We start from the raw sequence: 15,962 nt of genomic DNA, 5'->3' as shown, positions 1-15,962 counted from the left end.
ACCTGTCATGAACTGAATGCACAGTCTTTTACCTGGATGGGGCATCTGGGTCAGCATGGGTAACGTGGGACAACGGGCCTGTTTCCCTGCTGTATGGCTCTGTGACTCTCTGGGTCAAAGGACATGCAGTGGGTTCTGCCTGGTCTGCTGAATATTAGTTTCAGGTTTACAACATCTGCAGCGTGTAATTCGTGTGTTATTTTTGTGTTCATGCTATTTTGGGTGAAAATGCCATTGAATGGAAGGGTGAGTCAGCAGGTTTTCCCCAAACTATTAATAAGCAATTTTGTTTTGCCTCAAACAGTGTGCACTGCGAGTTGATGCCAGCGTCCAGTTTCTGGAGAGCACGGTTGTCATTCATCGAAGTGAATGCGTAAGATTACTCGGCACCGGCCGTCTTATTTTTTTATCCTTCACGTCCATTTGATGCAGGAACGTCGATGAAGATTAAAATCTTAAACAGGCGTAGTGATGTTCACCAAAACAAAAATCTTCTCGGCCATTTCCAATTAAGCAGTAGTTCGGAAATCAAGGGGGTCGTTGATTTCAAGCAGGTCGTTCTTGTTTGAGGGCGATTTTACACTCCTGCTGGCGAATTTCTCCCTTGTTTTAAGTTGCAAGGGTGAAAGCAAAGCCCTATTGAGTGCAGCTGATGGCCCTTGACGTCAGCAGCTTTTAGGGAGTCCAAATATTGTGAACATAATCCGAGCACAGCATGGCACGGCCACCGCTGAACCACGCTCGTTCACACGGGAGACTCGACAGCTATGGCTAATTGATGGACTTCAGTTACAGTCCACCGGGAGGAAGATGTGTGCTTCTAAAGAGAGATTACAAGAAGATGTTCCCACTGCCCGCCACCCACCTAAAGTCGACAGTGTCACGCTTGCTCCATGTATATAAGCCTGGTACTTCCAGAGTATTGTGCACGGTACCCACAACATTAAGAAGCACGTAATATTACAATTTAAAAAAGGCATTTGGAGATACCAGAAGATAGTTTTGTTTAACCAATTCATTTACCGTCAGGACATTTGACAGGTAGATTGGAGGCGACAGTTTGACAGTCAGGTAAGCGTGCTTTAATTTCGCGATGTTTCCAAAGCCGGTGTAAACTCTCAGCCAGGTGGTAGTTTCACAAAAAGTAACTTATATCAATAGACAATTGACTATCGACCTGACTCTGTTCGCTTGAGCGTTTGATATACATTCGATTGCCTGTTGAGTTATTTCCTGGAAAGAGTTATTCTGCACGATTTGTTAGAACACCAGAACGAGGTGAGAGAGAGCCTTCGGTTTCTTCAGCTGCACGGAGAAAACGCACCTTGTTTCTTTCATTCAACAAATGTAAACGTCCCAAAAACGTTTAGACTTCGCGTCTAAATTCGGCGTTGCTTCTACATCGCGTTCTCACTCCGCAAAACCCCCCAGCCTGCTAAGTGAAGGCGGTGAGTGATGTGTGCAAAGTGGATCTGAACTAAAGCCTGGCTTGTAATACCTTTCCTAATCCATGTCTATAATGTGACCTAACGAGATATTACGTCTGGAAGGAAATATGCATTAAGGGAAGGGTTATAACATGCTCGCATGATGTAAAACGGGTTAAAACTCAGGAATGTGGAGACTGAGTTGTGCTTGTGACACCTCCACATCCCGTGATGAGAAGCTTTAGAGTTGATCTAATGAGCCTTATGTTAAAAAACGTTCACTTGGCGATAGCGCTCTGGTTGTTGGACACGCTGATTTAAACCCCCTCCCAACTGAGATTGGAGCACTTTCAGTCCGACAGGATTTGGAAGGCAATACGGAGTTAGTTGCCTTGGCACTGTTAATGCTTCGGAAGGGAATGCTCATCTTTAATCGACTTTTCCTTTATGTAGAGATGGGTCGACGGAGATGGCACACTTTGCTGGGCATCGCCCTTCTCCTGGTCACTGCGGGTCACTGTGAAGGCAGAGCAGAGCTAAGGCAGAAAGCGAAACAGCTACCTATAGACCTCATCTTGAAAGGTGCCGGGGACAGCAATCGCGGGAGCAGGAACACAGTTAAACGATATGACACTTTCTACGCCTTGGATCAAGACTACAAACCGTTCACCAAAGAAAAAGCGGTGTTTGTCCCAAGGCTGGATAAACCAATAGGTAAGAAGAAAAGCGAAAATATTCCTGAGGGCGGATCCTCCAAGGCGGGGACTTTAATCCCCGTTATCACACTTGAGTACGTAGAAAGGCTTGTTTAATTCCATCTTTCATGTAAGGATTTAGGGCAGTCCAAGCATAAAAGGTTCCGGTTCCAACCCGTCAGGTCGTGTCTAATCCTAAATAAGATGATGTTTTTGCCTGTAGAAAATATATATCACTGCCCTTCTAATCTATCGCAAGAAGTCATAAGTAGCAATTTCCAAACGAACCGATTTATCAAGAGTTAACCTATGTAAAAAAAACATATTAACAATTGTCTTTGAATTCATGTTAATAGTTACCTTGTACTGTGTCAAAACAGGCCATATCTATAACCTTTTGAATTTTATACTGGGGTAGGGGAAGTAAATTAGCTGTTTTGATGGAAATGAAAACAGATAAACTGAAGGCTGGTTTGACAGATTACAAAACAGTAGAAACCCATCGCTGGGTCATGTGCCTCATCTACCACAGGACACATTATTTCATTTGAGTGCACCTCAGTTCGGGTTGTAATCATGGTTGGGGTTGATTTGAGCTGCGGATAATGGGATCTTTGAACACAATTAGAACGGTAGACTCTTGCTCGAAATAATCTTATCAAGAAAACCTGGCAACTTAGATTTCACGTTAATTTACCTCTATTTGATACAATCAAGCAAATGATCAATGCATGTATATGCATCGTTAGACAAAAGTTGCCAATTAAACACAGCAACTTGAAATAAAACCAGACATCGTTTTAAACTTAAATGTATTTCTTATGGTGAATGACAACATTGTATAACTTGGTACCAACATTGAGATTTACTGAAACTTTTCACTGAGACATTTTCAGTTATCCTTGGCAAAATATTATTAAACTGTTTGTTTACATGCTCTTTGATTATGAACTGATTTACACGACTGTTGATATCAACATGGCCTTGGTGTCAATCTTTTCTCCTTCCCCCTTAGATTGATTAACACTAACAATCCATTGTAATGTGGAATATAATCTGTACTAAACCTATCAAAGATGTCAACTTGTGTGGATTTTGTGACTAATGGCTCCTTTGTCAGGACAGTTTAACACACTTTCTTCTTCACTCAGTGAGAACACATCTCAATATGATTATTTGATTGTGATTGGAACAATAAGTGTGTAAGGAATTGAAGAAACAAGTCTTATTGCTGCCACTGGGATATCAATTTACTGAAGAATTCTATCAAATCTAAATTAAGAAAGAGTCACAATTCATGCCAGTTCTGTAAAAAGACTAAAACAGTTTACGCTGTGTACTGATCCAAAAGTGGCAGCATAACTCAGATTTCATTTTATAATTAAGAAGCTAAAATACGTTGAAACTAAGTGAAGCAAGGCTGACACAGGTTGGTGAATTACAGCTTGATACTGACGGGACTTGAGCTTTTAAAAGATTGCGGACACTTGCTATCTAAATACCAAGGAGCAAAAATTCCAGAAGAACTTATCCAGTGATGGAAGAGTGGCTGGCAGGAATCTCCTACATTCCAGGAGCATAGTCAAATGCATTGTAATGGCGAGCCACCGGTGTCTGCAAAAACATATCAGTGAATCATATTCACATCTGGCCTTTTAAGGGAGAGCAGACCCAATACAACTCTCTCACCCAGTCTTTCTGAACCAACAAAGAAATAACTACTGAGAGTCTTCAACCGGAAATGGCAATTCGGACTCGTTTTCCTTCCGGGCTGTAAAATTGATCTCTCTGGAACACAATACCTTGGTTCAGGATATTACCATGGTACAAGTTACCCAAGGGCCTTTAAGTTCTTCTGAAATTATCTTTGAAAGATGCTTCCTACAGAGCTACTCTGAGGTTTTAGGGCAGAATTGTTCTAGTCCTCTTCACCTTGCTTTGGAATGGAAGATGGGGGTGGGAAGACTAACAATCCACATCATTCAATGACTCTATGACTCTAACTTTGAAGGAAATAGATGGAACTTGGGCAGGGTCAAGTTCTGGACCACCCTGTGCTCCTGATGCAGAGATCACTGAGATTCTTCCTTGTCATCGGCCAGATTCCACATGCTAAAAGTTTATCAACTAAGGAACAAATCCTTTTTTTTTTGATGGGCATTTTCATAGTTAACACAAGAGGGATCTAGACAAATGTTTGGCACTGTAATTTGTGTCTCGTATTCTTTAAAAATAACTTGCAGGTGTGGACACAGTAAAAACAAATGGTTTAAAATTGTATGAAATGTTTCAGTGTACCATTTTAATGGACACACTTACTTAAGATAGTTGAGTTAATTACACTAAAGTTAATATAGACAGATATATAAGTTATGCTGAAATCATTGCAGCTGTAGGTTTGTTATCTGGGTCCATGTCATGCAGGCGTGGATGGTGGAATTTGTGGTAGGATCTAATTTTATACCTCTTTCTTCACAACAGAGAGATCAGCATCATGTTCACAATTACATTGTGGGCTGCAGGGCCAATGCCTGTACTGCATTGTTCTATGTGTTATGTTCCAAGATCTGATGACATTAACTATTTGAATTGGCACCTTGCTGTCCTGATTTCAAAAAAGAACAGATAATATTGTGTTTTCCACTGGAAACTCAACCAATTTTTCTTTCCACTTGCATCCACATAAAACATAATTCATGGCTTAATTGCACATAAAAAATAGACTATTCGCATGTCCTGTAGATGCCAGTGGGGAACAATTTTACACATGTTCAACATGATCTTTTTTTAATATAAAAATGATTTATTAATCAGCCTTTCAAATCACATTTGGGATTTAAAATGATGACCCTCATGATAACTAGCTTGAAAGTTGCAAATGACAATATTAATTTGCAATCTTGCAAAGATAATGAGATAATTGTAATAATGATAAATTAATAAGCTTTTATTACAGTGCATTTTTTGAGTATGTTTGTTGTAGGAAACTGCAATTATCCCAATCATGGCAACAACGGGTAGGGTCCAATCCCACCATTTCAGGCATTTCAGGTTTTTCAGTTAAGATGGAATTTGATTTGTGTGTAAAGATCAATAGACTCATTTTGATCTTGACTGAACTGATAAACTGCTGAAATTTAGTCAACTTCTTATCAATCAATTTCAGTTCCTTACCAAAATGGCAACATAAGAGAACACAAAGTGTGGAGTCATTCAGCAGTTCAGGCAACATCTCTGGAAAACATGGATAAGTAACCTATCCATATTCTCCAGAGATGCTGCCTGACCTGCAGAGTTACTCCAGCACTTGGTGTCCCTTCGTGTATTAACCAGTATCCATCCAGTTTCTAAGACATATTTTGACCACTGTCTTCATATTCTCTCGTTCATGACAAACTCTATTTTGATGTTTACCAGTCAGATGGCTATTTCTTAATGAAACAGCTCCAACTAAAGAGATAGATTGAATGGCAAATATAAAATAGTAAGATTAAAGGTCCCACCTCCTTGTTGACATATATTCATTGCTGTAAATAAAGACACTTTTCAGGTCCACCTTACATGTGGGATTACTAACCAGGATAAAGATGAACATAAAATGATGGAAACACAAAATACTCCTATAATCAAAAAAATAAATATGAATATTTTTATTGCCAAACCTATGCTTGAACTAACTGTATTGTTTTATACTTTGTTTTCATTTCAGAATTTTACCATTTAAAATGTATTTTAGTTATCTTGAGTGATACCACTCTCCAAGAAGTGGAAGGTGACACATTCCTGATGCACAAGTGTTGAAGTAAAACTGCCTTTGCATGTGTTGTGAAAAATGCTTCAAGGTTTTCAATGTTTTGGACTTATTATTTGAGTTAATACAAATGTATTGTAAGCTGCAGGGAGTAAATTCATGTTTTTTTGTTGTAAATCAGGTAAAGATAACAAACATTTGCAATTTTAACCATGAAAATATTGAAAGAAATCTTAATTTTCCTTCTCAGAGATTGTCCATAGAGACCCCAACTTGAAAGGGAGGTTTTTAAAGCATTTTGCAGGTGGGAACATTTTATTGAAACACATTCATAAAACATAATTATGATGTTTTAAAATTATAATACGTGTGCCACTGACAGAAATGTTCTCATAAACTCTTCCTGTTTATCCAGCAGGACCAATCTCATTCTCATCTGAGTGCAGTAAGCAGTTTCAGCGCCTTTACTACAACACAAGGGATTGTTCCACACCAGCTCGTAAGTAAACTTTGTTTAATCTATAATCAATTATTGAGGCAAATATGTTCATTTTCATTTTACAATGCATTAAGTTTGAGATTCTGAGCTGAAGAGTAAGTAAAGAAAGACAAGGAGAGTAGGTTGAGAAAGACACCAGAATTAACGGGGCAGAAAGCTCTCGAAGGGATAGGAGAGGATGGCCAAGTGAAATAGGAATCGATGTGAAAGGTGAAGTTAGTAATGGATGAAAAGTTTATATATGAATGCACAGGTAGACCGGGAAAATCAGGTTGGTTCTGGATGTTCAGCCATGATCACAATGAATGGCGGTGCTGGCTTGAAGGGCCAAATGGCCTCCTCCTGCACCTGATTTTCTATGTTTTCTATGTAAAAGTATTTTGGATTTAATGTTTTTGAGCAATGTTTGGACTAATCGACAATAGAACATTGTTTGCAGATGTCGCTGAGTGAAAATTATAATCTGCTCCAAAATAGATAAAATAAGTCCTAAGGGTATTTGATTAGTATGATGGCTAACTGCTGTTTCCTACTGTTGTTCGCATATGTTAAGAAAATATATTTCTTGACATGTTTCTGGCCACCCATTCCATATCAACATTTGTTCTTAACCTGGTTAACCACAATAGGCATATGAACGCCAATGAATCTGATGAGGCCCAATTTAAATGTTAAATCGTGTCCAGCTGATGTAAATAGTCATATGTACCATTTCAACTTGGATTTAAATGCGATCAAAGAATAATAGCATGGAGGATCCTAGTTACAAGAAGCCACGACTTTCCTTTTTTTTGGAAGGAATTACTTTTTAGAATGAAGACCAGAATTCAGTGTTTGTATATATATAATGTTGTTTGCAAATACTGATCAAAATAATCTTACACTTTTCGTTGTGGTTATTCTCGAACATTATTGCTAACAGTGATAGAGAATTATATTATTTCCTGTTTTTAACCAGAAACAGTAGACTGAATCATGCTGGCAGAGGCAGGCATTTCTAAAGCGAACGGACAATCTTCAGGCATTTGCACTGTAGTTAGACCCAGACTTGGGGTGACGTGCTTTATCCTGTGATTTAGTGACTGACATGCTGACACATTACGTGTAGGAATGAAGTGCAGATGCTAGTTTAAATCGAAGGTAGACACAAAATGCTGGATTAACTCAGCGGGACAGGCAGCATCTCTGGGGAGAAGGAATGGGTGACGTTTCTCGACCCGAAACGTCACCCATTCCTTCTCTCCAGAGATGCTGCCTGTCCTGTTACTCCAGCATTTTGTGTCTACCTGCTGACACATTACGTTGTGGAATTGCCGGACAGGCCCAGTTGTAGATGCGAGGACACTGGTCAGTTGAATGGGGAATTCTACAGCTATAGCGTGGAGAAGGAAAATGTTTGTAAAAGTTATTATGCCTTGCATAGCTTTAATACAAATCGATATGATGTGATAGAACTTTATTTATCCCAGGAGGGAAATTAATTTGCCAACAGTCATAAAAAAATACAAAATACATGAAACATGAAAATAAAGTGACAAGGGGTAAGGCTTTAGGGATGTGCAAAGATTGAGGATGTGAGGGGGTGGGGGGCAGTCTCAGTCTCAGTCTCAGTCTACCTGATGACAGAAGGGGAAGGAATTGTGCAGTTTGATAGGCACAGGGAAGAAAGATCTCCTGTGGTGTTCTGTATTGCATTTTGGTGGAACCAGTCTGTTGCTGAAAGTACTCCTCAGGTTGACCAGTGTGTCATGGAGGGTGTGAGCTGTATTGTCCAGGATGTTCCACAGTTTGAGGAGCATCCTCCCCTCCAAGACCATCTCCCAAGAATCCAACTCCGCCCCCAGGAGGGAGCCAGCCTTTCTGATGAGTTTGTTGATCCTATTGGTGTCCGCGGCCTTCGCCTTGCTGCCCCAGCACACGGCAGTGAAAAACCTGGCACTGGCTACCGCCGATTGGTAGAACATCTGTAGAATCTTACTGCAGACGTTGAAGGAGCAGAGCCTTCCCAAAATGTACAGCTGGCTCTGTCCCTTCTTGTACAGGGCCGCAGCATTCCTAGACCAGTCTAGTTTACTGTCCAGGTACACTCCAGGGTATTTGTACTCCCTGGTAAACTGCACATCCACACCATTGATGGAGACAGGGGACAGGGGTGTTCCTCCCCTCCTAAAGTCCACCACCAACTCCTTAGTCTTGTCAGTGTTGAGCTGCAGGTGATTCAGCCCACACCACTCAACAAAGTCATTGACTACACCTCTGTGTTCAGCTTCCCTCCCCTCACTGATGCAGCCCACAATTGCAGAGTCATCTGAAAACTTCTGATGGTGGCAGGAGGCGGAGTTATATCTGAAATCCGAGGTATAGATGGTGAACAGGAAGGGAGAGAGGACCATCCCCTGTGGGGGCCCCTGTGTTGCTCACCACCATGTCCGAGACACAGTTCTGAAGCCTGACATATTGTGGTCATCCAGTCAGATAGTTGGTGATCCAGGACACCAATGGAGTATCCACCCGCAGCTTTGTCAGTTTCTTCCTTCACAGTGTTAAAAGCACTGGAGAAGTAAAAATACATGACACTCACAATGCTTCCCGGCTTATCCAGGTGAGCATAGGAACGATGGAGCTGGTGAATGATGGCATCCTCAACCCCCATCTTTGTTTGGTTAGCGAACTGCAGGCGGTCCAGATAGGGTTTAACCAGGGGTCGCAGGTGAGTGAGACCAGCCTCTCCAGGGACTTCATGATAGGTGAAGGCAGCGCCACCCTTCTATAGTCATTGGAGGAGCTGTGGCATGTCCTCTTTGATACAGGAACCAGGCAGGATGTCTCCCACATCACAGGAACCCTCTCCAGACTTGGGTTGAAGATATGCTGGGGTACTCCGCACAGCTGGCTGGCACACGCCTTGGTTACCCTAGGGCTGACACCATCGAGACCCGTGGCTTTGCCTGGGTGGAGTCTGCTCAGCTTCCTCACCTGCTTAGCCTTGATGGTCAGGCTTGGCAAAGAAAGGACAGAGGAATTGAACCAGAGGGATTGAGGGGGAGCGTCTGGTGGGGAGCAGGGGGAAGGGTGGGCAGAGGCCCCACCATCAAATTTATTAAAAAAACAGGTTTAGCTCATTGGCCCAGTCCCGATTGCTTTTCCACCCCAGGCCACTGGTCTTATTGTAGCCTGTAATACTCTTCATCCCACTCTGCTGAAGTTTCCACTCCAGCTTCCTCCTGTAATCGTCTTTGTCCTGTCTCTGTCTTGCCTTCAGGTCTTTCTGCACCCATTTCATCTCCTCACTGTCACTATTGCTGAAGGCCCTCTTCTTCTGATTGAGAAGGGCCTTTATGTCACTGGTGACCCAGGGCTTGTTGATGATGGACTCACGGACTGTGTTATCAGCTACATAAAGTTCTGTGTGGATAACGTCGTCCCTGAGGAGGGCTTGATGTTGGGGAAACAGTGAGCAGTCTCCTCAGGGACGATGTTATCCACACAGAACTTTATGCAGCTGATAACAGTCCGTGAGTCCATCAGTGTCCTCGCCATGGGGACTACAGAGTGCGTCCCAGTCTGTGTTCTCAAAACGGCCCTGTAAAGCATCATAGGCCTCCTGTGACTACCTCCTCACTGACCTTGTAGTTACAGGCAGCCTCTTGACCATTGGCTTATACCTGGGTAGGAGGTGAACCAGGTTGTGGTCGGATCTTCCCAGTGGCGGAAGGGCTATGGAGCTTTACGCCTCTTTAACATTGGCATTCAGCAGGCTCAAAGTTTTCATATCCCTGGTGGTTTGTAAATTATATTATGGGTTTTAAATTAACATTTTTTTTCCCCCCCAAAAAAAGTTATCGATTGTTTTCAACTTTATGCATCAATGTTTGATAGTTTAAAAAAAAAATCTCTGAATGGCAGAGACATTTAAATAATATGAAATTCCTTGACAACTTTGATAGGAGACAAAAATCTGTCCAAGTTTTGCTCGCTGCTGAAGCCTCACTGTGCCTTGCCAGATATTCCCAGGACAAGGGAGACTTTGGAGGTAACAACTCCACGTCTATGCCTGGCAAATATGACTCCTTAACGTACTTGCAGCATGGAAACAGGATTAAATCATTCAGCCCCCTGAACCTACATTGGCATTTAGTTAAATCATAATTACTAGTTACTTTGTTTCATTTCTCTTTCCTTGATTTATCCCTTATTACCCTTGCCTAATTCTAATCTAACATCCTTAGCAATGTTCTTATCATCATCATTTCCGTAGTCATCATCTTCGTTTGTCCCCCTACCCCCATTGTGAGTGGCACATGTGCACCTGAAGACAAGAATGAAGCAATTCATCTTGACCCTACTAGGTGCCGTTGTGAATCTCATTGCCTAAGTTTCAATCAAATACACTTGGCCCCCATGGAGTTTCACAATTTGGATCTCAAACTTTGTTTGCTCTCTTCTTTCTGGGAGCCTCAGATGTTGCCTGCCTCTCCTGTAATACAATTATTACAGCATTAGATGTTATCAGTAAGCACCTGAATATAATCTTTATAGGTGGCAACAGACGGGTTACAACATATCCATGCACCCAGGAAGCCCCCCAAAAACATGAGAGCTTCATGTTTCAAGAAGCGTTGTGCAAGAATTGCTTGTGAAAGGATATTCTAATTTCTCGATCAAAATATTAATGAGTCAGTGAACGGCAGTGAATGAGTCATGAATGAGGAGGTGTCATTCCATTCAAATAGTGCATGAGTTCCACAATGATCAAGTAAAAGAGATATCCCCAGTTTTTAACTACAAGTTACTTTGTCCACTGTATAGAGTGTCCCAGAGATTTTGAGCTACCATTCAGAATCATTGTTTTTACATATGGCCTCTGTGGTAACTTGGTGGCATGATAATTTGGCACCGTGGGATTCTGTTCCATCCTGACCTTGACTGCTGTCTGTGTGGAGTTGGTAATCCTTTTTGTGATTGTATGGGCTTCCTCTGGGTGCTCACATTTTCTCCCATATCCAAATCGTATGTGCTGTGGATTAATTTGTTGCTGTAAATTAAATGGTTGAAATAATATAGGATGGGTTATTGGCAGTTGAGAGAAAATAAGTTGCAGGGGTACAGGAGATGGGGAATGAGACAGATGGAATTGTTTGTCTTGATGGGATTGGTGTTGAGTGTAAGAGCAAAAGAGTCAGGAAGTCCTGAGGTAGCTCTATAAGAAAAATATAAAAGTGCTGGAGTAACTCTGGGTCAGGCTGCATCTCTGGAGAACATGGATTGGTGACAAGGGCCGCCTTCACCCTTGATTGCAGCTGGGGGGGGGGGGTGAAAGCTGGAAGAGTGGAGGGGCAGGACAGAGTATGGCTGATAATAGGTGAACACAGGCAGATTGTTGGACAAAGGTCAGAGATGAAAAGGTGGGTGTGAGCCCAAAAGGATAACAAGTTGCAAATTCTGAAGCTTGAGGATAGAAATGTTGTGAAGCTGGTGGAAGGAATACAGATGGTGGGGAAGGGAAGAAACCTGTGCAAGATCATCCAGAGTTCAGGTTGGAGGTGAAATAAAAAATTATAGCTGTGGAATACTTTGGTTAGGCTGCAGAGTATTGTTTGCAGTTCTGGTCACCACAGGAAAGAGGGTGCAGAAAAGGCTTACCAGAATCCTGCCTGGATTAGGAGCTTTCAGCTACAAGGAGAGGTTGGACAAACTTGGATTATGTTCTCTGGAATGCTAGAAGTTGAGAGGAGACTTAATAGAAGCAACTAAAATGATGAAGTAACCAGATAAGATAGACAGTCAGAATGTTTTTTCCCCAGGGTGGAAATGTCAAAGACTACAGGACATTGCTTTAAGGTGAGAGGAGCAAAGTTTAAAGGAGATGTGTGGGCCATTATTTTTAAACAGGTGTGGGTGTCTGAAACATGCTTTCAGGGTTGGTGGTGAAAGCAAATATTATAGTGCATTTTACGAAGTACATGGATATGCAGGAGGGATATGAATCATGTGCAGGCAGATGAGATTACTCTATCTTAGCATCATGTTCGACACAGGCATTGTGGCCAAAGTGCCTATTCCTATTGAGTACTCTTCTTTGTTCTACTGGGAAACGGCATAGGACTGATGGAATGAATGTCCACCTTCTTTGTTGTGGTAAGTAACACAAAGGAGTGTCTCTGAAGCCAAACTTTATCCAAAACAATCTGTGAGGCAGCAACTAAGAAAGCATTTTCTTGAAGTACTTTCCTTACAATCTTCCAGTGTGTGAATTTAAAGGCAAAATGATGAAACGAGATTTGTATTTTGTGATCACCTCTCAAGGCATTTAATTATTCCAAAGAAACACAACAGCTACTTATTTGAAGTACAATCAGATATACAGCAAGGCAACCAAGAGAACGTGAGGTAAACGATTTTGTAACTAATTTCCAGTGATAATGGTTGCTAGTTGTAAGTTGGCCAGGACACTGGGAGAACTCCCTTCCATTCCTTTGAAGTAGAACTGTGAAATCTTTCAAAAGAGCTTGGTTTCATGTCAGCCTAAGGATAGATAATATTTTGCAACATCATAACGGAATCTTTCGACATGGAATCTTGATAATTGAACATTCTGGTACAAGTTGGCCGAGAAAACATATTATTGTGCCTCCAGGAACTTGTGATCATGGTTAACTGTGGCAGATATTGCTGTCCTCTCTCAACAATTTTCTCCTTATCTCTCCTCCCGACGATGTATTCGTGTTATGATGGGTATTAAGTTTCTGGCCCATTCTTCTGTCTTTCAGGAGACTAAATCTGTAAATTCAGTGTTGGGTCAACACTGTAACTCAGACTTTGTCTGAACAGACGAGATCAAACTTTTCCTCAAAACACCGTTATATAACTATTTTTGTCTGAGATTTGCTCATAAGAAGTAGGATGGCACTGTGATGGCACTTCAAGTTTCTTACAGATTTGTAATAATATACTGGGGCAGACACTCTACTATCTGCCTGCCGTTAGAGCATATTGTTTCTTCCAGTGTAGTCGTAGAGTAACTGAAGACCTGGCCCACCAGCATTAGTTTAGCTTAGGTTATTATTGTCGCATGTCACCGAGGTACAGTGAAAAGCTTTTTGTTGCATGCTTTCCAGTCAACGGAAAGATTATACATGATTAGAAACATAGAAACATCAAATATAGGTGCAGGAGTAGGCCATTCAGCCCTTCGAGCCGGCACCACCATTCAATATGATCATGGCAGTACCCTGTTCCTGCTTTTTTCCCCATCTCCCTTGATTCCGTTAGCCCTAAGAGCTAAATCTCTCTTGAATACATCCAGTGAATTGGTCTCCACTGCCTTCTGTGCCTTATAATAAAGTTGTCCATTGTGTACAGATACAGAATAAAAGGTATAATGTTTGGTGCAAGATAAAGTGTAGTAAAGTCCGATTAAAGTTTGTCAGAGGGTCTCCAATGAGGTGGATAGAAGGTCGGGACTGCTCTCCAGTTGATGCTAGGATGGATTAGTTGCCTGATAATAACTGGAAAGAGACTGTCACTGAATCTACTGTCATACAATGGGTGGCATGATTACAAGGACTTCAATGTATACCTATTCTCGGGAGCCATCTTACCAAGACATAGAAAATAGAGAAGCAATGAACTGAAGATGTTGGTTTACAAAAAAAACAAAGTGCTGGAGTAACTGGTTACTAACTTGCAAGAGTCCCATTGAAATGCTTGTGGGAAGTATTAAAGAAGTAAAAATAAAATTAATTATACACAAAGCACTAAAAACACTGATACCAGTAAAGCGATTAAATACATTTAAATCAACTGAATTAAATCAATTTACAATAAAGTCTATTATTCTCCGGGCAGCAGTTTCATCCGATTAATGTTTACTTCAGTAGGACTTTGTTCTTGTGCAAGGAATTTTTAGTAGCCCAATGCTTATCCTCTTACTCAGATCCTGAGCAGAACCACATCAACCAAAAATGTTCCTGTGTGAGTACATTCCCTCCTGCCCTAAACAAATGGGATGTTTCCACGCTGATCTTGTTATCTGTGGATAAGATCAATGATACAGGACACTTAGATGCTTAGAGATACAACATGGAAACAGGCCCTTGGGCACACTGAGTCCACTCCTGCATTCTCCCTCCCCCCCCCATCCACCTCTACCTTTCAGTCTGTAAAAGGGTTCCGACCCAAGACATTACCTATTGCTTTTTCCAGAGATGCTGCCTGACCCGCCGAGTTACTCCAGTGTTTTGTATCTACCTTTGGTATAAACTTCTACCTGTGGTATAAACCAGCATCTGCAGTTCCTTCCTGCACACCAGTTCTATCTCTTGTATACTAAGGGCAATTTACAGAAGCCTATTATCCACAATCCTGCACGTCTTTAGAATCATCATATCATATCATATCATATATATACACAGCCGGAAACAGGCCTTTTCGGCCCTCCAAGTCCGTGCCGCCCAGCAATCCCCGTACATTAACACTATCCTACACCCACTAGGGACAATTTTTACATTTACGCAGCCAATTAACCTACATACCTGTACGTCTTTGGAGTGTGGGAGGAAACCGAAGATCTCGGAGAAAACCCACGCAGGTCACGGGGAGAACGTACAAACTCCTTACAGTACAGCACCCGTAGTAAGGATCGAACCTGCGTCTCCGGCGCTGCATTCGCTGTAAAGCAGCAACTCTACCGCTGAGCTACCGTGCCGAATGTGGGAGGAAACCAGAGCACCCAATCCACATGATCACAGGGACAACGCAGAAACTCCTCATACACAGCACCCATAGTCGGGATTGAGCCCAGGTCGCTAGCGGCGTGAGGCAGCGCTTCTGCGCCACTGTGCCATCCTTAGTGTGACTCTGATGGGAGTGCTGTCATGGGTAAAGTTTAGCCTGTGCTAAAGTTGTCAATAAATGCAGCAATTGTGGGCTGGTACCATGAAATCAACCACAAAAGCTGTTGGCTTGTGCTAGAAACTCAGTCGGTTCATCAATTTATTCGGGTAGTGCAATTCATTCATTGTTTTTGCAAAATTGACCAGTCTAAGTGAAGTATTAAGTGAAGTGCCCATTAGTGAGTCCTGGGTTGCTGGTATTTTCCAGCATCATGATGAGGACCTGCCTCTCAGATACCGCACCAAGGTCGACAAAGCATATGATTCCATCCCTGTTAATCTCAAAGGGGGATTTTAAATCTTCAAATTAGGGGGCAAAAAAAGGATGGTGAGATTTTCAGTTTAATGTTTTTAATTAGATGGGTCTTTTCAAATTAACCAAGCTTTTACCCCAGCATAGAGGGATGGGGACTCTGGCACAATAGCCCCCATGCCGTGCATTTGGATTTCTGGAAAGGGAGATGATATTCGACAGATGTGCCTGTAGACAGCAGACCTACTTCAGAATATGCGGACCATCACATTTTCCAGAAACTTGTTAAGAACATTCAACATTCGTGACTAACTTTAAATTTCACTGCGTTGTTATAGTACAGATATGGCTAGAACAATTACCATATAATTTAGTACAGACAAACGTAGAGTATTGTTTACTGGAAGGAAATAAGTTACATGCATTTCTATAAATAGTCCAGA

The 15,962-nt window shown here is 41.7% G+C and overlaps 1 protein-coding gene across 1 annotated transcript in view; it reads left to right on the top strand.

Moving 5' to 3' along the window:
• Nucleotides 1-1,809: 1,809 nt before the first annotated feature.
• alkal1 (ALK and LTK ligand 1) overlaps nucleotides 1,810-15,962 on the top strand; it is a 43,115-nt gene continuing 28,962 nt past the window's right edge. The window contains exons 1-3 of the mRNA XM_078398542.1: nucleotides 1,810-2,141; nucleotides 6,124-6,177; nucleotides 6,292-6,372. Coding sequence (XP_078254668.1) covers nucleotides 1,832-2,141; nucleotides 6,124-6,177; nucleotides 6,292-6,372 — 445 coding nt within the window. The 5' untranslated portion in view covers nucleotides 1,810-1,831. The remainder of the gene's footprint in view (nucleotides 2,142-6,123; nucleotides 6,178-6,291; nucleotides 6,373-15,962) is intronic.

This window comes from Rhinoraja longicauda, chromosome 4 (genome assembly GCF_053455715.1).
Source record: "Rhinoraja longicauda isolate Sanriku21f chromosome 4, sRhiLon1.1, whole genome shotgun sequence".
NCBI classification, from domain to species: domain Eukaryota; kingdom Metazoa; phylum Chordata; class Chondrichthyes; order Rajiformes; family Arhynchobatidae; genus Rhinoraja; species Rhinoraja longicauda.
The sequence above is the reverse complement of the archived record's forward strand: the minus strand, read 5'-3'. Positions and strand labels throughout refer to the sequence as shown.